Source organism: Homarus americanus, unplaced genomic scaffold, assembly GCF_018991925.1.
Source record: "Homarus americanus isolate GMGI-L3 unplaced genomic scaffold, GMGI_Hamer_2.0 scaffold4060, whole genome shotgun sequence".
Classification (NCBI taxonomy): domain Eukaryota; kingdom Metazoa; phylum Arthropoda; class Malacostraca; order Decapoda; family Nephropidae; genus Homarus; species Homarus americanus.
Window position 1 is genome coordinate 10,191,125 of NW_024746161.1, and position 26,510 is coordinate 10,217,634.

General features: G+C 38.2%; 1 protein-coding gene across 8 annotated transcripts in view; it reads left to right on the forward strand.

Moving 5' to 3' along the window:
- The window catches only part of LOC121879125 (eukaryotic translation initiation factor 4 gamma 1-like), a 141,528-nt gene that overhangs the window by 100,529 nt on the left and 14,489 nt on the right, over positions 1-26,510 (forward strand). For all 8 annotated transcript variants that reach the window (XM_042385707.1, XM_042385702.1, XM_042385704.1 and 5 more), the window contains 12 exons: positions 11,511-11,957; positions 16,575-16,714; positions 17,362-17,454; positions 17,596-17,805; positions 18,161-18,295; positions 18,726-18,950; positions 20,407-20,658; positions 21,046-21,210; positions 22,346-22,549; positions 23,101-23,297; positions 24,713-24,837; positions 25,383-25,540. In XM_042385707.1, the coding sequence (XP_042241641.1) occupies positions 11,511-11,957; positions 16,575-16,714; positions 17,362-17,454; positions 17,596-17,805; positions 18,161-18,295; positions 18,726-18,950; positions 20,407-20,658; positions 21,046-21,210; positions 22,346-22,549; positions 23,101-23,297; positions 24,713-24,837; positions 25,383-25,540 (2,351 nt within the window). The remainder of the gene's footprint in view (positions 1-11,510; positions 11,958-16,574; positions 16,715-17,361; positions 17,455-17,595; positions 17,806-18,160; positions 18,296-18,725; positions 18,951-20,406; positions 20,659-21,045; positions 21,211-22,345; positions 22,550-23,100; positions 23,298-24,712; positions 24,838-25,382; positions 25,541-26,510) is intronic.

Genomic DNA, 26,510 nt, shown 5'->3' on the forward strand with positions numbered 1-26,510 from the left:
CAGTTTCCTCTGACTACAGTAATATGTCAGATAGTAGAATGAGGTGCAGTCTTGTTCTTAAAGGTTACAGGGAGGTTTGTTTACTTCCATTGTGGAAATGAGGGCATATCCAGAAATGTTATTTCGGTTCACTCAAATACATTTTTTGTTTGCTTTCTGATGGTAACAAGCAATTTTTACATGATCACCTTACCTTGTATATATATATATATATATATATATATATATATATATATATATATATATATATATATATATATATATATATATATATATATATATATATATATATATATATATATATATATATATATACTGGTGCACATGTCTGAGAGGAGCGGTTCAATGAATATACATACAGTTATGCCGCTTTGTCAAATTAACTTGAAGTATAGGCATGCTTGTAAATGAAAAAAGAACCATTTTCATCTTTTTAACAGATACAGTATATTATTGGGTGTTCAGGTTTGACTGGTTTAGTTTGGCTTCATCTGGCTGATTGGCTTAATTTGATTTCAGCTGTCTTACCGGGTTAGTTTGACTAGCCGGTGGGAGTTGACTGCAGTGGGCGACTTAGCTTGGCTGTAGTGGGCAGATTGGATTAGCTTGGGTGTAGTGGGCAAACTGACTTAGCTTGGCTGTAGTGAGCAGACTGGCTTACCTTGGCTGCAGAGGGTGACCCGGCCTTGCTTGGCTCCGGTGGGCGGCCTGTTTTAGCTTGGCCCTACTGAACGGGCATGGCTGGCTCCAGCGAATGGGCTGAGCTGGTTTAGTTTAGTTCCAGCAAGAAGACAGACATTATATGTCGGGGTATGGCTTTTCCCTGCTGGCAAGCAGGCGGGCTGTTGCTCACAGCAGGTTGGCTGACCTCGTCTGGGTGGTGGGCCCCATCCGGCTGGCTCGTCCCGGCCGGGTGGGTGGGGGAGTCGTGCGGTCGTAAGCCGTGAGCCACTCCACATTCCAAACCTGGTGGTGTGGGCTGGCCTCCGCGAGTTGCCGGTGGTGGTGGGGTGTGTGTTCTCAGGCAGCTGCCAGTCTGTACGAGTCGTTCGTGCGGTGTTACGGGTTCCTCAGTGACCATGAGGTGGGGGACGTGAAGCTTTGTCCAGAATAAGCTGATATTGTGTTGAGCTGTGATATCAAGGTGATGGGAAATATAAACTGGAGCGTTAGTGTTGTGATACCAAACCTTAGAGAAGAAATAAGACTATCAGGATTGAAGTAGAGGATGTGACTCGAGAAGTTTAAAATGACGCGTAAGTATTAAAAACAAGTTTCATGGCATAGGTAGATTCAGCCTTGTGAGTACACGAAACCGGCAGAAAACTGCTGGTAGTTCGTGGTGTGGTAACTATTGCCACAAGCTTTTAATCCTGTTGTTGGGTGGTTATTTCTCTTAAATTTTAGGGCTGTTGACTAGCAAACTAAATAAAAGAACCGTGATCAACGTAGGTAGTAATTTCAGTTACACAATACGCACGTAGTTACCATATACTGCTGCACATGTTTTCTTATGAGTCTCGGTACCAGATTGTTCCAGGTTAAATTGTTACGGTAAAAGCTCTTAATACTTGAATGTTAAATAAGGCCCAAGGTGATCGGAGCCCAAGACAGCCAGGTTAAGAGAAAGTTGGTGCGGCTCTGACTAGTACCGCTAGTTCCCGGATGTTGTAACCGCTGCTTAGCTCAGGCAGCCGTGCATACCTCCCTCCCATGGCCTGTCGTCTAACATAGGAACTTCAACGTTAACTATGACAGCGACGTCAGTATATAGTATGTAATGCAGTGGCAAGGTTTCGGATTGTGTTACGTGAAACAAATAGATGTAATTGTTATATCCACGTTGATGTCCAGAAATGCCTATATAGGAGGGAAGGTGGTGAAAGTTGACCTGACATGACCTGACTACGGATTTGTAGTCACAAATGAGACGATGGTCCGAAAGTACCCGCGCTAGGGTAGGGTAGTCTAGCTAATCATAAACATCAACAAGCGCACTGCCAGTCTCATTCGCTTGGCTACTGAGTGTACACGCAGTGGAGCAGGCTCAAAGTATTGGTGAATTAATATGGGTGGTATGTAGCCATATTATTATTATTATATTGTAAGTGAACTAGACTAGGTCTCGGCACGAGGATCTACATTTTAAAATTAGGAATATTGTAAACAGCTGCATTAGACATTTACCATTCAAAAGCGGAACAGGTGTGATGTACATTTACCTTTTGGCCTGTACTTACTTAGTTATAATACCATTAGTTTAGTGTTTTGCTTAATATATTAACTTGTCTAATTGTCACGTATATGAAACATATTGGAGGAACATGAATTTAGTAGCATATCGCTCTTCCGGCCCTTGGGTTGCTGAAACGAACTGTAACTTATAACTTGTACTTTGGGAAGTCAATGTATGTATTTAGGTGACCGTGAAAGAACATAAAATCTCTAATTTGAATTTGTGTAAAGTGACACGTCGAACCAACGTGAGTGATCCCTTGCCGGTGGGGACAGTCGAGATTTGGCACTAGTCCAGTTATGACGAATACCATTGTTGTTGGTGGCCTGGTTATATATAGTTGTGTGACGACGCCTGGCAGTCACCACAGCTGTCTGGTCATAAACTTATAGCTTTAGGCTTATGTATCTCAAATCAATTATGGTTTTTATGTACGAACATGCGTACTCTCATAAATGTTTATGTTTTTAACTGTTACCTGAAATTACAATGACTGTATCTTAAAGTGAAAATAAGTGAGTGCTGGAGGTGGGTGTAGTGCGGGTGGCCGCCATGTTGGATCTCGACCCACGTGGCTCAGCTACACAACCCTGCCCTCTATAGGCGCTCGCGGTTAACATCTTTTGCGGTAGTTTCGAGAATGAATTGGTTACTGCTTTAAGCTTTTTCGATTTGGGGTACTGCTAAAAACAAGCACTATGAACCCCCATGAGCCCATACTAGGCAGTCCTGTTTACACCCATTTCGAAGGATTCAAGGAACTGGCACGGTGCTAGTAGAGTATTATTAATTTAACTAGGAACTAGACAAGTTTTGTACAGATGGTTACGTCCAAGGCAGGTTGTGGTACCACATTCACTATCCCTGACACATGTATGGGTCAATAGGCTCGCCGCAGTTATACTGTAATATCCGAGCAGGATAGGACTCGTAGCAACGGATTTAAGTTAGATAAGTTTAGGTTTAGGAGGGAGATAGGAACTGGTTCACAAATAGGTTGGTGGACGAGTGGAACAAGCTTAGCAACTTTGTAGTAAGTGCTGGAACGCTGGAAGTTTTAAAAGTAGGCTGGATAGATTCATGGATGATATGAGAGTGGTAGTAACTTTCGACAGGAGCTGCCATGCACAGGCCAACCGGCCTATTGCAGACTCCTTATGTTCTATGTCATTGATGCTACTATAGATATACCCTGTACTGCAAGGGTACAATGTGCACGGCAGTTTTAATTAATGTATTTTTTCCTCTGGATTAATGATTCTGGTGCCTTATCGTGTTCCTACAGTATATTTTGGTAACTATATATGCAAGATATTTATGGAATTAAAAGTTTTTACACAACTTATTGGTGAAAAGTGTGAATTATACAAGTTACTTGTTGAAATAAAATACTGTGGTCAAGCATGATACAGTATTTGTTGTAAATTGTAAGACTTATTTAAGTTTTATATTTTGTGCATGGTGAGAGGTCCTTAAAGGGGGTCTTGCCTCCCCAGAACGTGAATTAACAGGCGGGATAAACAGTATGTGTGGCGTATACATTATATGTTTAAACTGTTTCACATAAGAAAAGCAACTAAGTTTCATGACATTTAAATTTAAGTACTATAGCACACTTTCCGGCATGGCAAAATTAGAGAGCTTAAACAGGTCAGCACTTTCCTTCGTTTAGAAAGTGAGATGTATTTCTTCGCAGAGATTTCATTGAAAGGATGACAAACATTTTACGGGTGTCACTACATACTGTACAATAAAACTCGTTAAAACTATGCCATAACCTTGGTCTTCGAACACCTACATGTTACACTTTCCTTCAGAATTTGTACTTGTAGATTAGACCAATGTCTACAAGTGAATTACGTGTTATGTATTTTTTTTTAATATTTTGCTAAACTGCACTACACTTAGTAATTAAAATAGTGGTTACAGTAACTAGGTTGATTGAAGGGATATATCAACTTTTTGTGTTGACAATTATTGCTTATAGTCAAGAAATGGAAACCCATATCAAACTAAAGTATCATGATCAGTAATTAACAGCCCCATCATATTATTGTCTCTCCCTGGCACCTCTCACCAGTTAATTATCATTACAGTATTATTAGCCCTACATTTATGTAAGAAAATTCATAACTTACATTTAACGCCACGTTTTGGTGTTCGATAAACAAGTACGGTACAGTGTAACGACGCCTGTTGACATTATTTATTTTTCTTTGCACTTTTAAATGTCAGGAATATGAACGACCACATAATATATAATGAATGATTTCCACAACTTGCTGGACATTTCGTTGATTGACGTACCACTCCTCTATTATCACTTGCATATATGAATAATTTAAATCTCGTTGACACCTTTCTGAGTTCATACATGTTGGTTGAGAGAACCTAGGAACGAGGTGAAGATTAACCTTTATTTACATAGTGTCGTTCCGATATTTTCATGGTTCTTTATATTTGCAGTATTAACTAAACCTTATTTAGAAATATGGTTTGGTTGTGATCGTAAATAGCGCCCTATTGCTATAATTTAACTAAGCAAGTGTTAGGTAATTTGCAATCTTCTTAACGACACACACACACACACTTGTAAACGCACATCTATTAAAACATAACAGGTACTGATTGTATTGGCATGACGTAACTCGTTTGTGTAAGCCCGCAGTTGTTAATCACATTCCAGCACATCACATGTTTTCTCATACAAAGAGAAATAATCTGTGTTATCGTTGCTGAGTGATAGAACTGGCCTTGAACTTCGAGCCTTCACCGATGTAAAAGATATCGGAGTTGTTGACTGCTTGTTTGTACTACTGTATCGTGTTCAGAGAGGAAAGGTGGGGTTATTTAATTGTATGGCGTGTATTTTTCCGCTGCGTAATTCTATGGCGTGTATTTTATTACAAGGTTAAGTGTGTATTATAAAACAGTTTTAAGATTATTGGGAGTGGTGATAGGTCAGGGGACTAGGGTATTTTCGAGTGCAGTATATACTTAAATGTTGATTAATTTTGTTACTGTGTGTTATCAGATTACAGTATATGGTGGTACAGTATTTTTTATTGACTTTAGGAAGCACAACATGGCTATCATTGCCTCTTATAACAACGGTTAACAAGTTATGAACTTATCTTCAGTGTAACTGTTCTAATTATCCATAGTTCCTCAAGCTACATTAACATGTGGTCTTGATAAGATGGTTGTCATTGATTAATCTACCAACTGATAAGGGGATAGGGAGGTTTTTGATCATGTGTTTACAACTGGTGGTTCACTTTACCTGTCTCGGAACTTACTATATAGAACCGTATTGGTCAGATTGTTTATTTGCTGCAACTGTTATTATCCCATGGGACTTCACACCTGATTGTAACACGTTGTCAGTGTACGAGATGTACGATGATATCCTGTGGGTTTTCTATATTGCATGGTTAAGGATTCCTCGCACTATCAACACAGCTGATGATCCGACTGCCTTCATATTTTCTTAGCGATCACCACTTGTCTACACGGGTTACGGCACAGTAACTTGAACCTCGCGGTGAAAGTGACACAATTTGTCAACCATAAATTTCTAATCTCAATACAGTTCAAGGGTAGATGTGGAACTCGTATTTGCTTATATATACAGTACCCAAACTATTACATTTGTGTATGAATCAGTAAAGGTTTGAATTGTGATCTATATGTATTTTAAATTTGGCAGGAATACCGCTTTTTAAATATATGCGAGATGAAATTATAAATGTGTAGGTAATTTATGGGTCATGTATAACTTCAAGCAGCTTACGGCTAGGATGCCCTCACTGCACAATGGCTGGTATGGATAATTCTTTCCGGCACGCTTCATAAGTCTCGCTTACCTTTGAATTTTACCTACTTGACCTATGAGATTCTATATTGGATTTGTTTTAAAGTTCCAGTTGAATGAACAGTTCAAACGAATAATGAATAATAAAGGTTATAGGTCATGAAAGTATTAGCGTGATTACTACTTTTCACGCTAGTTGTAGTGTTTCACAGATCAGTCTATTTGCTTTACATTTTGGTATTTCTGTAACTGAATCGTAGTTCTTAAGCTCATTGATGTTTGTTGCAATCGGAGCTTAATACGTGGTTACAGAAAGTTCACTAATGCACTAAGCGTATACTGTAGAGAATATGTTAATTTTGCTTGTTTACGTAGTCTTAGCTATTATCTAAATCTTAAGATATTTCGAATCCCGCTCGTAATGCCTGTGCGTGGGCGTGCTTTGCGACATACCTAAGTCCTTAGGGGTTTAGTCAACGAGCTGTAACCGCATCCTTTCCTGAAAGCTCAACGGCTACCACGATTTTTTTATAGGTTATGATATTTGATCGCCAGCCATAATTTATTTCCCCAAAACTCGTTGGCACAATAAGTGTTCTAGTCGTTGGAAATGGGTGTCACGATAACCTGATTTATATGGGACGGGCACCGTGGCAAATGACACCGGGAGGGATATGCATATTCAGGACAAATATTCCTCGGTACAATAGATATTTATCGAAAATGGGGTGGGGGTGTTGAAGTTAATGCAAGCAAATATCTCCCTTTTAGGTTGGCGACAGTTAATGAAGCATCGTACCCCTGGCACGCAGATTATCAGGGCGAGAGCCTATACCTGTACAGTATATTACTACTGTATTTGAAGTCCGTACTTTGCCTTCCCTTTAGTTAATGTACACCATTTTTTCACAATTACCAACGTTTTGATAATGTTAATAAATATTGATGAAAGTGTATTGGGTCTTGTGGAAGTGGCAGCAGATTGGTGTGGGAGGGATGGAGGTTGGTAGCGGAGGTGGTAAGGTATGTGGGCACCCGGCGTGCTCTCTCCTTGCCACAACGCCATCTTTGTACGATACACCCATTTTTTTATAGATAATATATCATAATACAAAGGGAATAGTTTAACAGTTAGAAGATGCGCATCTTTTTTTAAAATAATTATATCAGTGGTGCAGCCTTGTCCAAATTAAATTTTGGTGGCAACGTCTCAGTACAGCAGTACGACAACCTACAGTGCGAGGCTTGCCCTGTTGCCACTTTTTACTTGAATTGGCGTCAGTATTAATCCAACTCTGAAGGGTGCGAGTTTCGAGTGCCTTGAGATAGGAACTTTTAATTTATGGAATAATTTGCAACACCATTGAGTTCACATGAAACAAAACACAACGGGATCGCTAGCTTAAGGCGGTTAGCACCAACTTATTTCAGAAGTAAGGTGGTGAGAGTGATGGTGCTGGAGGTAGTGGTAAAGTGCTGTGGGTGTGGTGGTGCTGTACGAATAATGGTGGTAGCTGCAGTAGCCAGCTGACCATCGCCTCGTTTACTTTACCAGTACGGAGCCAATGCGCCATGTGGCCGCCACCCACCGCTTCTCTGCCCACACGTGACTTGACGTGACCTTCATATTATGGAGAAGGAGCGGCCAGTAGTTAATCCTGCAGAAGTGGACGGTCCACGTAGAAAGTATTCTACAAGAACTATTCACAGATCGGACAGACACAGTGGTAGTGGATTGTACAGGGACACTAGTAAACATAGATATCAAGGTGGAAAAAGCAGAGATCGTCATGGTAAGTTTCTCTTTGATCATCTGCTAAATTTATAGTTTCAAACATAGTTTGGATGGATATACAGTATGAGCAATAGGGGTTGAGTGTAAATGGGTCAATAGGCCCGCTGCAGTTTCCTCCATTCTTATGTTCATATCTGTACAAAGAAGGGTAGTTTTTTTATCATGCTCACGGTGGCTGTATCATGCATTCCTGCATTATTTAAAAAACAACATTCAAAACAAAACCTCTTGTCTAACCAAACTAGGGCAAATATTTACTTAAGGACGACACCGGAATCTTAGGAATATTGTCTTTGTAATCAATAAGTTAGCCAATAGACTAATGTACTTTTCTATGACGTTTCCCTCGCAAAGGGCCTCACCTAATCGGGGGGGGGGACCCTTCCCCGTCATAAATAAGTCGTTTACAAGGGAAACGTCTTAATATAATGTCTTAGAATTGACAAAACTACCTATAGTAAACATAAAACCAAAATTCCCATTTTGTCCGAAAGTAATTCACAAACGGAAATTTCATAAATATTGTTAGCCCTGGTTGTGTACACTGGATCACCTGAGCAACCACCACCCCAGATTTCATCTAAAGGTTAACTACCCTGACTCACATTTCACCTCATCCCCAAATTGTTTAGAAAATTACAGCTTTGGAATGATTGTTCATAACTTTTGGTGGAGGAATAAAAGTGAACTTAGACGAAGGTTGAAAAGGGCAACCAAAGAAATAATTTTTGTGAATACTGGTAATTTCATTTTCTTAGAGCTCATTGATCAAGTTCTTTCGAGTTCATTCACAAAGTGGAGGGGGATGATTATTTTGGCAGTGCAGCATAATATCTGTGGTACAGTACATTATTGCGGAGTTGGTTATAACTGTTAAGCAGAATGCTAAATTTGTAAATACTGTATCTTGGAAGGATTCCTTTGAGATTCCCAAAAAAGACAGTGATTGACTTGCAAGAAATTTTCGGATTTGCATTTGCCAGTTTCGGCCAAAATTTCCGTTGGCTATTTTATTGATGAATTAGTTTGTAAACAATTATATTACAGTATTGTATACTGTACTGTATAACTGCTAATACTTAAGCAGTAGATCAGTGTACATTAGCGAGACAGCGGTTTAGTGACCTTTGCCATAGATTTGCCTTCTACAGCATAATATACAGTACAGTAAAAGCGAGCTAGTCTAAATATAATGGAAATAAGGTAAAGTACAGTACATGGATATCTAATTAGGTGTACATGATACTTGTACACACACACAATGTATACATGCACGATACATACATGTACACCCACTAAACATTATTCGGCACCCTTACGGCGTGATACAATATAACACAGGTGTCGAATAATTTTTTTATTGGGTGTACAATACATTTTATATACATAAACGACAGATATTGGCGTAGACAGCAACACAAGTAAATTTGCTGATGACACTAAAGTAGGGCATGTAATTAAATCTGACGACTCCGCAAAACTACAGGAAGATCTAAAAAAAATTGAATCGTCTGAAAAATGGCAGATGAGATTCAATGTGGACAAATGTAAAGTACTCAGTATAGGAGATGTAAACAGGGAAACCAGAAGAACAACGATGTTATTGAGAAATCCGACTGCGAGAAAGATTTAGGAGTACAAAGTAATGATAAGTAGGAAGGTTAAGCCAAGTAAGCAATGTGTATTTGCTCAAAACAAGGCTAATAGAGTACTTGGGTTCATACAAAGGAGTGTTAGTTACAAGACTAGCGAGGTCATCTTAAAACTATATCTTGCGCTTGTGAGAGACCACTTGGAATACACAGTTCAATTCTGGTCACCGTATTACCGAATGGATATAGAATTCTTGGAAAGAATTCAGGGGAGAATGACAAGACTAATCCTGGGCATTAGGAACCTTGAGTACAGAGACAGGTTAAAGCTTCTTAATTTGCACTCCCTCGAGAGACGTAGAGTGAGGGGCAATATGATCGAGGTGTATAAATGGAAGTCAGGGCTGAACAAAGGGGACATTACAAAGGTACTCAAACTATCCAACCAGGAGCGAACTCGTAACAATGGTTTTAAATTAGACAAATTTAGATTTAGGTGCGAAATAAGTAAACATTGGTTTGGAAATCAGAGTAGTGGATGAATGGAACAAGTTACCAAATATCATCATTAACTCGAATACACTGGATAGCTTCAAACATATGTTGGATGGATATACAGTATGAGCAATAGGGGTTGGGTGTAAATTGGACTGCCCAGTATGGTCAATAGGCCTCCTACAGTTTCCTCCATTCATATGTACTTATGTTCTTACTGTGTACTCCCTCTCTATGGAGTGTCTGGTGCTGTCACTAATAATGCTCTATCAATAATGATCTTGGAAGTGTGACTACAGGACAAATATATCTTTTGGGTCACATTCTGACCACTTAGCTAATTCACAGCCAAAATATTTACTGTACTGTATCCTCTTGAGATGTGTTGGTAATGTTGGCATGGACTAGAGCTTCAGTAGTGGTGGTGGAGGTGATGGTGTCCAGAAATATCATGGTAGCCACATCAGGCCTCCAGCTGACTCCCTGCCAAGTGTTTGCTGCCTTATAACTGCCACGTGCTTTTACCTTTCACGTATTCAAAACGTATCTGACTTTACCTGGTTGGACTTTGAAAAGATAAAGTTTGGGAATTGCCCAAAAGTGCATTATGTGTTGATTTAGTGGCAACATACCTTAAGATGTGCTGATACTGTCCTCTAAAGTTCCCCCAAACATGTTGAAATTGTTATCCAGATGTGCTTGAAATTTGTCAGTTTATTCAACTTTTCAGAAGGTACCGTTTTGGTGGACAATTCTGTGATCTTCAGTGTTGCACCAATAGTGTGGTACTGTACTTGAGCTCCCTCACTGTGTGACATAAAAGTAAAATACTGTACAGTATTGTAAAATAAACAGATACTGTATTCACTTATAAAAAAACACTGCAGAACACCACAATTCAACAGATGAATGAGAAGATTGGCAATCATATGCACGGGGGCATTATTATGCAGTTGACACGCGTGCTGGTTACATTTTATTTAACTCTTAACAGCCAAATATTACTGCACAATGGAAATGAGGCAGCCTGGAACTTCAAAGGGTAGAAAACACAGCCTTGGTGCAAATAAAAATATTCATGGTCATAGATCAAATGTCTCAATGAGTTTCCACAGTTAGTACTGTATTTGGAGAAATACTTGACTTTTTTCTTTAGATACCCCTGTTTATTGGTTGTAATGAAATCAGATAATTTACGAAGTACAGTATGTGTTTGAACTATGTTTTATTTATATTTTAACACGATTCATGTGGCATTACTTCAGTACAGACATCAAGCAAGCTTCAACCCCATGAATATGTATTATTGTGTACCACTGCATAGCACATAACTAAAGCTTTGGTAACATTGTCTTTATTTATTTATTTTATTTTATTTATCCATTTTCAATTGATTAATATTAATCCCTTAATGACACACTTTAATTATACAGTACACTATACATTATTTTTTATATTGTTCAAATGTCAATTGGAAACTTTTAAAACATACTTGGCTATTGACAGTATCACAGATCTTAATGTAGGTAAACTGTGCTTTGGTTGGCTGATTTACTTAAAATTACTTCTTTCGTTCAGGCAAGCGTGGAAAGGGAGTTCCTCGTGAGGAAACTACCCCAGCGCGAGATACTGTTGTTGATAGTGTGGAGCAGCCTCAACAGCCACAGATACCAGCACCTCCACAAAAAGCAGCAACACCTGCTGCTGTTCAACAGCCAGCTGACAAAATACCAACTCCGGTTACAGCAACCAAGGAAAAAAAGGAAAAAGAGAAAACTCCAGAACCAGTGCAGCCTGTTAAGCCACAGCCACCTCCTCCACAGAAGCCAACTTCGGCACCTCCCTCTAAAGAGGCAACTCCTCAACCTGCACCATCTCCCACACTTCCAGAAGAGCCCAAGAGCGAACGTTCATCAAAAGACAGGGAAATAAACAGTGTGGAGCGTGAAGTTAATAATGTGCATGATGAGAAGGAAGAAGAGAAAAAAGATGATGGCCCGCAACTTAAATACAGCTACAAGGAAGGTAAATACAGTAGAGCACAATTATGGTTTTTTTTTTTTTTTAAACAATGTCCATGCATTATTTGGTACCTTTTAATAAGAATACACAGAAGGAAGTTTTCAAATTAATTTAGTCTCCACAAGAAGGATCTAGAAAAAAGGGGTGAGGGAGACTTTTGTTGTCCAAATACACTGCATGCACTCATTTGTAGGGTGATTATATATGGTTCGTACAATGATCCCTCACTGCAGTACAGGTGCTCCTATACTTTAGAACGTTCAACTTAAAAACTTTCAGAGATACAAACATCATCACTGAGGGGGGGGGGGTTACCTGCCAGAACAGGTGTTTAATGTGGATGAGACTGGATTATTTTGAAGAAAATTCCAGATAGAACAAACATTACCTAAGAGGAGAAGAGTGAGCCAGGTTATAAGGCTGTATTAAAGGGTATAGCTGTACTAAATATCCATAATCTTTCATTTCTTACAATATGTTTGGTATCTACAAAAGTAAAGTTGGACTTACATACAAGCCTCGGGAACGTAACTCGTTCATAGTAGAGGAGCACCTGTACCGGGAAAAAATAATGAGCTGATTTTTACCACGAGGGAATAGACCTCGAGTATTGTAGGACAGGGATAAGCTTAAGAGTAAAAAAAAGTTTAAAGCAGTTTTGTACTTGTATTATTATGAGTGCTTACTTTAAATTCTTTACAGTGTGAAGTAAGAATAATAGTTATTAGACGAGATATATTCTTTTCTCTTTGATTACCCGGTATGTAATCATTAATGCTTCTCTGGGAGTGATTTTGGTGATGAATGTTTGTGGACTGTGGTTTTGAGGTGAACATAAGTACTTAAATACATACAGGCAATAACAGGTGAACATTGGTATAATGTTTTTCTACACACACACACGCACGCACGTATGTGCACACTAATGGGAGAAGGGTGTAAGTCTACTGCCAAGCATAGACACTCACTGTGTGATATACTTTAGCGAGGTTAGTTACATAATGATGTACATTAATTAGTTCTTCAGCACCAGGCATGCTGCTGCTAAGCACAGACCAGTGTTTACTCTGGTTATGAAGGCAGCTAAGTAATGCTTGTATTACTTTTTGCACTAAAATACATTGCTAAATGTTGCCACTCAGTCCTAGGCATCAGTATTGTGTATGTCTTGGTTGTTGGCTAAGTTCAATCAATCGGAGTACCATCCTCATATCTGAGGGTTGGCGACCAGTCCTCCACTCTAAACGTTTTTGGGCTGTTTTTACCAATCGTCTATGGTTTTGCTGGTGAGGTTGGGAGGTGCTAAATGGGTCTAACTTGTCTGGTGTTCTAGCCACAACCCTCGGTGCACAATTTAGCATATTTTATTGATAGTTTTGTGCCAGGTGTAGCTAGTATCTGGCTTTAGACAAGTGAATATTTTTAATCTCCTAGGAGGGAGTTTTCTGGTACAGAGTTTCAGGGATGTTTCATTTGGAAGCATGTCGGGTGTGCACGTGTTCTGATTTAGGGTTTATTATAGGCAGCTTTGTCATTTTTCATGCTAGTCCAAGTGACTCCTCCTCCATAGGGGCACGTTTTTAGGTCCATAACCCAGGTAATGCATCATGAAGGGATCTCTGGGGAATTCCTCATTGTTGTCATTACATCCACCGAGTCCAAAATTTGTTTGCTGGTGTTCTCTTGTGTGGTCTTATGAGGTTTGTTTCTTATTTTTCTGATTGGACAGTGCATTCTATGTAATTTGCTGCAGGTATGTTTGCTAAACACAGACTTTTTGTTAATTGTATGGGAGTGAATTTAAGGACAGTTTTTTTTTCAGTGCTCCTGGATAATGTTCAGTTTGAGTTTAACCAGGATGGATGCAAGTGTTGGTAGTAATTTTTTGCCAGTTTTTTGTTTGAGGTTGAATTTGACCCGAGTGGTGTGGAGAGATTCTAGTTTAGATGCAACTGTCTCTTGGCTTGATATATTATTGTAATTAGTGATCTATTATATAAATAGGTAATCCTTAAATACTTATAATTTATCATTTAAAAGTAGTAAACACATTATAATTCAACTAAAATAGTTTAGCCAACTGTGGGAGTTGTAACTTTCTGATTAGCCATATACAGTACAGTATACAGGAGTTGACAGTAGGAATCTGGCAACTTAACTTGTATTGTACTTGTTTCAGGTCTTTCTAGGGGATGCCACTCTACTGGCTTTGGACTTTAGATATTTTCTGTGTTTAGGCTTAGTGTTCTCTTGGAATAAGAGGGGGGAGGGTGTATTTGTTAGTATGGTGACAGGAGTTGGGGATCTGTCACTGGGTGACAGATAAACTCATTTTAAAGGATGCTGGAAGCAGAAAGTTTGGGCATTCAAAATTATTTGGGAAGGATGAAGGTGAAAGATAAGATAATTTAATATCGGTTCTGTCCAAGAGGAATTTAGATATCCTTCAGATTGTGATGGAAATTTCACATTAAAGCTTGCTTCAGCTTTCAGATGAAGGTTCATTTTAGGTTTTAGCTTTTCTACATTCTTAAATTTTTAGGGAGATCAAAGAGCAATTTGTCCTCAAGTAGATGAATGAAGTTAAGTTAGGTTCAGGATGACATTTATTCAGCTGGTGAGATTGAATTTGAAGAGATTTGGTTGACCGTCTTCATCAAAAGGATTGTATTGTATTGAGTTTATTTTATTTTATTATTTTTTGGCTTTATAAGAAGTTCCTAGTTTTGTTTGAGTGATCAGTTGCTAGTTCAAGGTACAGTATGCCCGGATAATTCGCGTATTTTTATTTCGCGGATGACAAAAGATCTTTAGGACACTGTCCTAGTTGAATGTCCTGAATAGCAAGCATAAGTCTGTCTTGCAGAAAGGACCTGGGTGATGGCTACTTCAGATAGTTGTTACATCTTGCGATTGCTTGGCTCTGGAGAACTTATGATTAATAACTTTGTTGATTCCTTTTATTCTTAATATAAGACTGGCATATACAGTAACTGAATTTGGTAATGTTGCTCCCATTAAGGGTGCAAGCTAAGCTTGGCATCTGATAAATGCTGTTAGCTTCTGCCTTCTTGGCTTATAGGGATTGAGCTTACAGGCATCCCTCTCTCCTCCATGTTGATTTGCTGATGCAAGGAACTGGGTCCTTGTACCTCTTGGGTCATTTAGTAACCATCCAGACTAGAGGTTTCCAAGCATTTTCCAGTGCAACCCCATTTGGTGGTGTAAAAACAAGGAAAATGTATTACATAATTGAGAAGTCAAAGTAAACAATGGCAGAAATGGGTTGCAACTCTTCTTATGTTTAGTATGTTACATGTTTAAATCCTCAATTAATTTCTATGCCTGGGGTAATAACATGGTTAAACAACCTAACATATAATTTTGTTAGTTACATCTTTGTCTTATTTCATATTCGACATGTGTACCTCATCGTTTGATTAATTTTCTATACCTGAGGGTATATGAGGTTAAGCAACATTGCATACTAATTTCTAAGTTGTAGTTTGAATTACACTTATGGTAATCAGTATTTATAAACACCATTGATGAGAAAGCTGTCTCACAGACAAAGGTGCCTCCAAATTGTACCAAAACTTTGATAAAGTAATCCACACCTTTGCAATGTCATCATAGATGTCAAGATTCACCCTTGCCTTGTTGTCAGCCTGTAATTCTGCCATTTGGAGCGCAAAATAACCACACTGTTTTACATCTGTCTTGACGGAAAACTGTACAAAATCAAGAAAAGAATTTTGGGGAATCTTTTATTGAAATTAGCTTTCATTTTGTCTGCATCTGTATGAAGTTGAGAGTTAAGTGAGTTGAGAACATTTCAAAGGTTGGACTGTTGAACTTCTGTCGTGAAACGTGTCAGCAAGGTATGCTTGACCTGGACTGATCTGACCTGACACAAGGAGAGTAACTGCATTAATCCCTTGACCATAATTTATGGTTCCAACTTAATGAGACAGCACCTGCAGGCCATGTCCTTCAGTTCTTGACACCTGGACTTAAAAGAAAAGTGATTGCTGCAAGACCCAGGTGACCCCATGAGTTCTATGCAACCCCTTATGATGCAGCTTTGTTCACAAACCCCCCTCCTCTTTTTTTTTCTCTTCTCCTTTTTTCTTTTCACTATCATCTTCTCTGCTGGTCCAGCCAGTGGACTTGTGAGAATGTGTATTTATGCTCAGCAGTGAAGACTGGACCTTCTCTCATGATTGGAAATTTTTAGACTTCGTGTTTATTGGAATTTGTTGTGAAAGGAGAATTTATTTAATTATTTGTTGTTTGGGTTCCAGACAAGTTGTGGGTTTCATCATAATTGCTCTGAAGTAAATTGAAATTTCAGGATCAATCCTTATTATCTATTTAGTCTATTGAAAGGGGAAAATAAATTGGACTTGGTTCTCTCCATAAATTAGGATATACCGTACTGTAACTCACTTCAGGTTATCCTAAGTTCATGAAATAAATATCATTTCATTATTAGATGTATAATGAATAAGCATTTTATCATTACAGTGTATTCTCAATATAATGTTGATTACAGTTTTTATTTCATGTTGACAAAAATGGTAAGTACAGGTATTATTATTTTCTTAACTATTGTTTCAGACCAGTGGAGTCCAGTTAATCCAGAAGGGAAGCGTCAGTATGATAGAAGATTTCTATTGGAGTTGCAAAATAATCCGCTTTCGCTCAAAAAGCCAGAGTCACTTCCCAATCTAGAGGTGGTGAGGGATGGACCTGGACGGGTGAGTTAAAACTTACTCTGGTCAAGCATTGTGTGGGGAAACATTCTCTTATAGTTACAGTACAGTATGCCCGGATTGGGTTGTCACCACACAATAAAATTGTGTAAGGTCTTGTTAGAAAGAAAATGAACGAGTGTCTGGTAGTATGTGGGAGAAAAATGGGAACTTGTATCTGTGTGTGTGTGGGAACTTGTGCCTTTGGTTTGCTAGAACTCTTGTTTTTTCCAAAGCACAATATGACCTGCTACCTAACACAAATATCAATGGTGTAGGCTGATCCAACCAAGATCTAGAACTAAGCATTGCAAAAACTAAAGAATCCCTTATAGAAAATAAATACCTGTACACGAGAAACTCTGTAGTGGCTTCTATCAATCTGTTCTATGTTATCATACATGGTGATATATTGTTTATGGGTTTCACTTCTTATGTCTACAGTAAACATGATTATTGTGCAACTGAAACTTGTATTGCATCTTTACATTGTGATCGGAGATGCAGTGAATATAGGTACACGATTCCCAGTAGTAAACCTTGTTTAGTATTACACATACATGCAGTTTAATTTTTGTATTTTTTTGTGCATGTGTGCAAATTGCTTTATACAGTATGTAAAGTTGTCATTTATTTATTTGTTTTCACTCCAGCATAAAGGTTTTGATCCCCGTGGCCTTGCGACTCATGTTGGGGGTGGTCCAGACTTCACTCCAGATTATGTTAAATCTGCAATGGGAAATAAGGTAGTATTATTTTCTGGTTGAATCTTCATTGGTTTAATTATATTGAGTTGTAATAGAGATTACTGAATGATAGTCTGTTTTGAGTGATTGGGACATATATAACTTTAAAATGAGTTGTTGTAGGAGCATTTATATTTACAGCAACCAAGAATGGTTGGGCGCAATAGTCAGCAGCGTCGTGAAACAGGTGGTGGTCCGGTGAACAGGGGTGGTGGTGGTGGCCGTAGTGGTCAGGCAAAAATAATAGTTATTCCCTCGACTGGACGAGAATCAAAACTTAAGACTACGGAAAATGCCTGGAAACCATCAGTGAAGGAAAGCAAAACTTCAGAAGATACAAAGACAGATGAGGTATGTTTAGTTACTTTTTATTTGATGGGAATATCACCAATTCCTTCCCCATTATGCTTATGCCACACTATCCTCCTCCATATTGGAATTCTATTTCTGGTGCCCCAGCTGCAGAGGAATTACTGAAGCAGTCACCATCTACTTGTCCATCTTCAAATGTTTCTGACTTTGTAATGTAATAATTTTTCTTGCATCCTTTCCCATTTGCATTAAATTTGATTTTTTGACAATACATAGATGCCACTGCATTATTGTTTCCTACATCTGTCTTCATTGTAACCATGAAGACATTTAATTGTCTGTGATGTAAAATATCCTTCATTCATGTTGTTGCTATTATTTTAATTCTTTCTAGGTGGTGAAAGTAATGAGAGGTATCCTTAACAAACTTACACCAGAGAAGTTTGCAAGACTAGTTGACACAGTGAAGACGCTGCCCATCAACACTACAGAAAGACTTTCTGCTGTTATTGACCTCATTTTTGAAAAGGTATTTTCTTAAAGATCTTTCTTTTATTTCTGTCTCAGGATGCTATTGGTATTAGATATGAGAAGGTGTCTTAGATCTTGAGAAATATGGATGAGAGTGTGATATATCTGTCCTATGATTTTATTGAGCTGAGAAATGTTATAGAGGAATAGTTTGAGTTAGGAAGAAGAAAATGACCAGTTAGAAATTAGATGATGAGGTTTGAAGAATACACACTGTATGCCAGAGAAATAATGATAATGTCTACAGTACAGTATATGGGAGAAAATTTTGAACATGTGGAAATGATAGGAAAGTTATTTGATCTTGGGTAAATAAGTTAAGGATTATTTTTTTTTGTTTTTCATAATTCTGTTCTGCTTTTATAAAATTGAAATCATCTGTCATTATTTATTGAAAGTGATCCTTATTTTTTCTTTTAACCTTTCAGGCTGTAGATGAACAAGGGTTCTCCTCTACTTATGCAGAGATGTGTCAGGTTCTCTCCTTAATGTCCGTACGAGGAAATGGCATGGAAACTGGAAACCCTGGCAAATCCGAGGTTAAGTTCAGGAACCTCATCATAAACAAGTGTCAAAAGGAATTTGAAAAGGATAACACGGATGAATTTAAGGCTGAAAAGCGTGTGGAGATTGAAATGTTAGCCGATGTGACCGTAAGGAAAATCTGAATTTGTTTTTACCGTATAGTAGTTCTTTCTTGTGTTATGAAGGTTAACATCCTTGGATTGCTCAGCACTTACCATAGAATAGACTTATATTAATTTTGACCTTAAAATAAGGCTACAGTGTTCTAATATGAGTAAAGTCTGTACTTGGATATCATCCTGTAATATGCAAGTATCTCATGTGGGGTTGGTATGCTCTTGGACACTTTGTACGTGGGGGAACAACACAAGTATAGCTAGCCCACCCAGCCTTTTTTTAAATAAATCTGACCAATATCATGGGCATTTTGAGGCCATTTTGAAGCCATGTGCACTTGGTATTAAGAAATATTCCAAGGTCAATAGTAATTACTTTTTACTAATCAAAAACACCTGAGTACAATATATGTACTTCATTAAAGAAAAAGTATTGCAATTTTCTGAGGGGAGGGTCTGGAATCCCACCTCCCTGTAAAAGTAATGTTAATATTGTATTAGCATGGACAGAAACAGTTTATCATGTCCTCCATAAGATATTTTCAGTCTTTTCCCCATTTGTGAAACAAATCTAGCATAATTTTTTAAATAAAATTTTATGTTTCTTGGCATTTAACAGAAGATGAGTGACAATTGACCCACTGCCACATAACGGCTAATCCATCAAACAGACTGTGCCGAACTGGGCCCCTGAACTAACACAAGTTAAAATGTTTATATTGCCGACTATGCTGTACATGTATATACTTATTTCACTTACATTTTTGCAATTACTCACTCCTAGGTGATGAAACGGTAATGGATTGTGTCTGAAGATTAGTCTTTTAATAAATATTGTTATACTCGCCATAAACAGGCCGCAACTACCTGAACATTAAATAGAATTTCTCAATCAATTCGCGAGCCGCACAAAGACATGGTTTGGGCCGCATGCGGCCCACAGGCCGTGGGTTACCCATGCTTGATCTAAAGGGTGTTCTTCATGTGTGTTTGTCAATTTTTAGGGGTATTCCAGTTCAGGACTGTGACTGAAGCTTAAGGCTCTTGCCAACAAGAGAAATTCAGAATCAATCCAGCTCCTGCCCACCTCCCATGGATGTCCCTGGAGAGAGGGGATTGTTACTGCAAATGTGGTTGAAGGTGCCATCAGTGAGGTTGCAGACTGTGCTTTGGAAAACATGAGCTGTGCACCATGGATTGTGACATTCCCATGTCTTTGGGCAAACTGTGACCTGTAATCTCTCATTTTGAGCAAAGGTTGTCATTAGGTAGTCAATATCCACGGATAAAGGATTTATTGGGGAAATATTGTAAGCTTACGTATTCATGTACTGTATATAAGTTGCACTTCCATACTTCATAATTGGTTACGTTTTTAGTAACAAAACCTCCATTTTCATGACTATTGATAGTGCATTTCTGTTATTCACCCACCCCTTTTATTAATTAAATTATATATTTTTTGCAGCCTGAAAAGAAATTAGAACTGCTAGCCAAATTTGATTATGAAGAGACAAAAATGAGAAAACGATCTGTAGGTAATATCAGATTTATTGGTGAGCTTTACAAGTTACGTATGCTGACATCTCCAATTATGATGCGCATTATTGGCACTCTATTAGAAAAAGGAGATGAGGAATCTTTAGAGTGCCTCTGTAAATTACTTACTACCATTGGTAAGATCCTTGAAAGTCAGTGTGCTCAGCAACCAAAGGCAATGGTGAGTTAGCCTGAATAGTTTTGTATTTGTGATATTTTTTGTGAAATCTCTGTAAATTTGAAGTAATTACTTAACCCTTAAGCCCCGGGTTAGGGTGCTGCTGGCAGTACACCCTCCTGCGGGGTTAAATCGTGAAAAAAAATCAACTTTTCCAAAGTTAATAAAAAAAATGACGGGAAAATGGGCGGATGTTTTGGAACGTTACCCTGGGCCTAAGGGTTAAGAAAAACAAATTTTAAAAGCTTAAATTAAGATATGCTGTTATTTTCATGCTATTTTTGTGAAACCACTTACTATAAAATGTTAATGAAAAAAGTAGGCCTACTCCTTGGAGTATGGACTAAAATTTCAGGTAATGTATTTACCTATGTTTATCTTTTGTTAAAGTCTGAGTTGGACAAGCACTTCAAACACATGGACAGGGTTGTCAATGAGCGTCAGACAAACAGCCGGGTGCGATTTCTAATGATGGATGTCATTGATCTTCGCCAAAATAATTGGATTCCAAGAAGAGAAGACAGTAAGCCAAAGACCAAGGCTCAGGTTCAAGAGGTATGTGATGCACTTTAATCTTCCTTCTTATTATAGCCCAGTTTGTCTTTGCCAGTATTAAAAGAAAATGCAGAATTTCTTATGGCTGAATTTGTACTGCATATTAATTTTTAGTATAGCACTTACTGTTAAGCTCAATATAGACTTTCAAAGATGCTTTAAATTTTCTGTTGGGGTCCCATGTCAAGATCCAGGAACCTTCCATTGACCACCCTGTATATCCACTTACAGGTATCAGTATATAGGTTTCTTTTTCTTTCCTTTTTTTTTTTACTGGCAATATTTCATTGAATGTACAGTATTGCACAATATATCTTAAGAGGTGAGTAGTGTCTGTAGGGATCTATTCTGTCTGCATGGTTGGTGTTATTCTTGTCACCCTGAGCAAGCCATTTATAGCTGTCTGTTTTTTCAGTGTATCCTTCTACCACCATCTATGCCTTGTTAGTTAACTATTTTACTTTAATTCACAAAGTCGGGATCTTTTAACTACAGACAACAAGGCTAGAGGTTGATACCAAAGGCCTCGGGGACCCAACTTGTAACAAGGTTTTAAAACTAAATAGATTACCAGTTTATCCATAACCTTCCTACTACATCCTGAAGGATATCCTCTCAGTAGGGTACTGTATAAGGGAAGAGAAGTTTTGTTATGAGCATAACAAATGAATTCTTTCAATTATTGACTTCTAGTTACAAAATGCTTAAACCTGAACAACTGTCTCAGGTCACAGTAACCTGTACACAAGGAAGCTCTGGTTTAATGCTAATCTTAGACAGGTTAGTGTACCTCTGTAGATTACCAAGTTTGGGATGGCTGATGTTGAAGTTCAGAGGACCGATGATTCAATTCTACCCTCGGTGTCTGAAACCCTTAATGGTGTAATATATCATTGATTGCTATGAACTTCTTATCTTCGAAGTATGGTTAGCTTCTTTTTGTGGGAGATTTAATAGGGTGAGTGTATAAATCACTGCATAGTATAGTACAGGACAAACATGCATTACCTTATTGAGGTCAAGGACTCAAACCTTTATAGGCTGTGACGGTTGGCTTGTTAATTTTTTCTCTCATTTATTCGTGTCACATTTGTTTTCTCTCCAAAATCGTTTACTTCATGTATTAACTTTATAGGAATTCAAGAGGGAAGAAATTGAGCAACAGATCGCTTTGGCATCTAATACTAATAGAAGAGATGACCGGGATCGTGACCGGGACCGCAGACGTAGTCGGGATAATAGAGGCCCACAGATGTCTGACGATGGTTGGAACACAGTTGCCTCAACCAAGGGAAGAACTTCTTTCGATTCTTCACGTCTAAAGAACACATTTAGTAGGGTGAGTTAGCAATTGTTTGTGTGTTGTTATGAATATGCATTCTTTTGTATTATATTAATGCAGTTTCTCATTTTTTGGTGTTTTTCTTACCATGCGTGTCTGCTTAGCTTATATGGTTCAGTAATGTTTTTCTGATCAAAAGATAGTTAGGATGACCGCTGTGCAAAGTTCAGCGTCTTTAATCTTTATACTGTATTTTGATTGTTTCCATAATACAGTACATTTTATTTTGTCTCTTTGGTCTTTAGTGACAAGGTATTTTATCTGCAATTTTCTTTTCTGTGATTTATTACTCATTAGATAACTTTATATCAGATTCCTTAGTTTTGTAATGTGGTCCACTCATTTAATGGTTAATAGGTCATTGATGAGTGACCCGAGACATCACCACCATTAGAAACTCGCCATTGCCCATCTATTTTCAATTGGGGCAATTCATTCCCAGGCTTATTTTCAGAGGGTGGCTCCTACATGTGTAAAGATTTGGTTTGTCATTACCAGTTAATTTTCAAATGATATTTTAACTACTGTACCATCTTTGTTTCCATCAGCCTGGTGCTGCAGAATCAAAGGAAGTAACATTAAGAGGTACCGGTTTTGGAAATTGGGCACGTGGCAGCTTAGGTGGAGGCTTGAAGGACCATGATGAAGGAAAGCAACAAGAGAGCAACCGTTTCAATGTATTAATGGACAGTATGGGAGGCAACGCCATACCGGGAGATAACAGAAGAGGAACACCTTCAATGGGGTAAGTTTGTGGTTTTGATAGATAGTACAGTACAGGTATTTGATGTAGGCATGGGCAACTATTCCTCAGTCATGGGCTGCATTACGATTTAGGTATCTTTCTGCGGGCCTACCCACCAAAATTTATATCCTACCAAACCCAAAAGTAATGTTAATATTGTATTAGCACAGACAGTGAAGCAGTTTATCGTCACATCCACCTCAAGATATTTTTAGTTTACAATGTCTTGTTCCCATTTGTGAAACAAATATGTTCATGTTTCTTGGCATTTAACAGAAGATCAGTGAAGCAGTCTGTGAATATGTTGATTTTTTCCTACAGTTAAAGCATTTTTCTTACATACGACACACCCACCAGAATAATGCGAATGTTAATCTTGGCATATGAAGAACTACAGGTAGTTCTGCTATAACGCGATAATTGTGTTCTTGTAAAATATCGTGTTATAGAAAATCGCGTAATAGAAATAACAGGGCTTATGGAGAAAATAGGGTTAGGTGCAGATTACTCGAAATCGAAAAAATTTAGTAGTTAGCCTAACACAAAGGATAGCACAGTCTAAATAAATGTTACATTCATATCTAATAATGAAATCATACAGTAAATTTAACACTTTACCTTGAAAAAATATGAATGTAACTTGATGGGGGAGAAGGGTGATTTTGAGGTTGATAACATCGAGCTTCTCTTCAAGTGTTATATCCTTTCTTTTACGATAATCACCGGGAATTCTATCATCAGAACGCTTTTTGGAGATATTCTTCTTTACCATATTCACAGTTAATACCACAAAATTGGAGAAATAGTAAGCCAAAATCGCGTTATAGCAAACAAGCGTTCGCGTTATACAAATATTGTTCCGAATTCATAAATCGCGTTAGAGCAAATTCGCGTTATCAAAACACGCGTTATGGCAGAACTCACTGTACAATGAAACACCCTATAGGCACACCTCTCCAAATTTGTGGTCCACTCTTCGATTGTGGGGTAATTAGTGGTCGTATTGAGTGTTTGAAAAATGTAATTACATTTCAATGCTAATTACTCGCCAACTATGGGTTTTCGAGGTGCGATTTGGGTGTTTTTGTGTTACTCTGGAGGTACTTAATTAGTTAAACCTTGTGTAACCACCACCAGTGACCCCACTTGGACTTGTAGCTACTTGCACTTAGGTGGTGAAACCGTAATGAATTGTGTGTGAAGATTATTCTTTTAATAATTATTGCTTTACTCACCGTAAACTGGCTGCATCTACCTGAACCACGGGACACATTAAATAGAATTTCTCAATCACTCCACGGGCCACACAAACACAAGGTCTTGGCCACCGGTGGCCCATGCCTGTTATAGAGCCGTATAAGAAACTGTAATTATCAATGGTAGTGATATCTTAAATGCTTCTTTCTTTTTTTCAGTGGAAACCGTCTTCCTCCTGGTGGTGCCCCTGCCCGGCAAGGTGGGTTTGGCAGTAAGAGTATGCCACCTCCCTCCAATGACAAAGAGAGTGCAATTTCAGCTGTCAAGAAATTCGTTGGACAAGGTAATTATTTGTGTAGTGTAAGATTCAGGCAGTGAATATTTAGTTAATGTAAAAGCAATTTTGAGATTTGTACAATATTGAGATACTCTACATCATCTCATTAGACAAAGTTTGGCTTCCAGCATGTGGATTCTTATATTTGCACAACATGTGAAGACTATTGTTTTTTTTTTAGGTTGAAGGTTAGAGAGTAATTTGATTGCAGGGGGTCCCATTCTTACGAACGGGGTTAAACTTAAAATTGACAGTATTTTATTTGTGCCGACTTATTTTTATAGTTTCATTTACTGCATTTTGTCATTCTTTCTTCTTTTTCCTTAAATTAAGTTATTTTAAATGTATATAAGGACTTATGTTATGATATATTGGGATTTTAAACATGTTCTGTAACAGTGGTATGCACATAACGTGTGTTCTGATTAAGGGCTTCCTCAGGAACGGACCTTGTTCATAAACCGGGGACCCCCTGTACATCTTCTATAAAAATTTTTAATACAGTACTTTATATATAAGTAAGAAATTAAATAATAAATTCATTCCTCCAGATCGCAGCAAATCTACTAGTCGTCCAGAATCCAGAGACAGTTCTGTACCTCGTGAAACTGGTGATGCCTTGAGAGGATATCAATCAATTGATGAAATAACGGCAGAAAAGTTTGCGAATGCCATTATTGAAGAATACACCCATAATGCTGATCCTGGGGTTAGAAGTGAAACTAATAGTATTTGTAGCTTTTTAAGGAAAGAGTATGTTGAAATTCGGGCAGGTATATTTATACCATCTTTTTCTATATCTTCACTTCATAGTAGATTGAAAACTGAGATTTTGTCCTCTGCTCAGTGTGACAAAGTTAAGCCCTGCATGGAAAACTGTAGTAAATGACTGAAATTCAGGAGCATTAAATTTTTTTTTAATGAATGTATGTATTATATAATTTATTTAAGCGTCATTCAGTGATTATATATTCGTATTTCGTGTGTGTGTGTGTGTGTCAAGATTTATGTACACAAGAAACAATAGAGGCCTCCTCTCCTCTTCCCTCTTTCTTCTATCTTCTTTCTCCCTTTCCCCTTCTTTCCTTTCCTGCTCCTCCCCTCCCTTTTCTCCCTTTCTCCTTTTCTCCCTTTCTCCTCCCCTCCCTTTTCTCCCTTTCTCCTCTTCTCCCTTTCCTCTGCCTGCCCCTCCCCCTTCTCTTTGGAAAACTGAATGGGTGAGAATACAAGAAGGTAGCAAGCTTAAGAGAGGGCATGATGGGTGAAAAATGGGTAAGACTGCAGGACTTCAGATTTTGGAGTGAGAAGAAATCCAAGTAAGGGAGGTCAGAGGGGTATTGTATAAGAAACACTTGTTGAACTGGTACATGTAAGCATTAGAATGAATGAGCATGACGACTCGGTATTTCCTGAATTAATTGGAGAAATACCTCTTGCTTACATTTTGTGACAGTTGGGGATATGAAAAGTGTGAGTGTAGTAGGGCTGTTTATTGCTCCCCTCCCCCCTCCCCCCTTTTTATACTCCACATCGTTAGTACAGTACCATGCACTCTTCGTATCCTCCCTTGGTTTTTCCTTTTTTTTTTTTTTTACATTACATCTATAGAGGTGATGAAAAGTCGTTAAGAAGTCTCAGATGACAGGCAGTCATGCATCTTAATGATTAATAAGTCATGT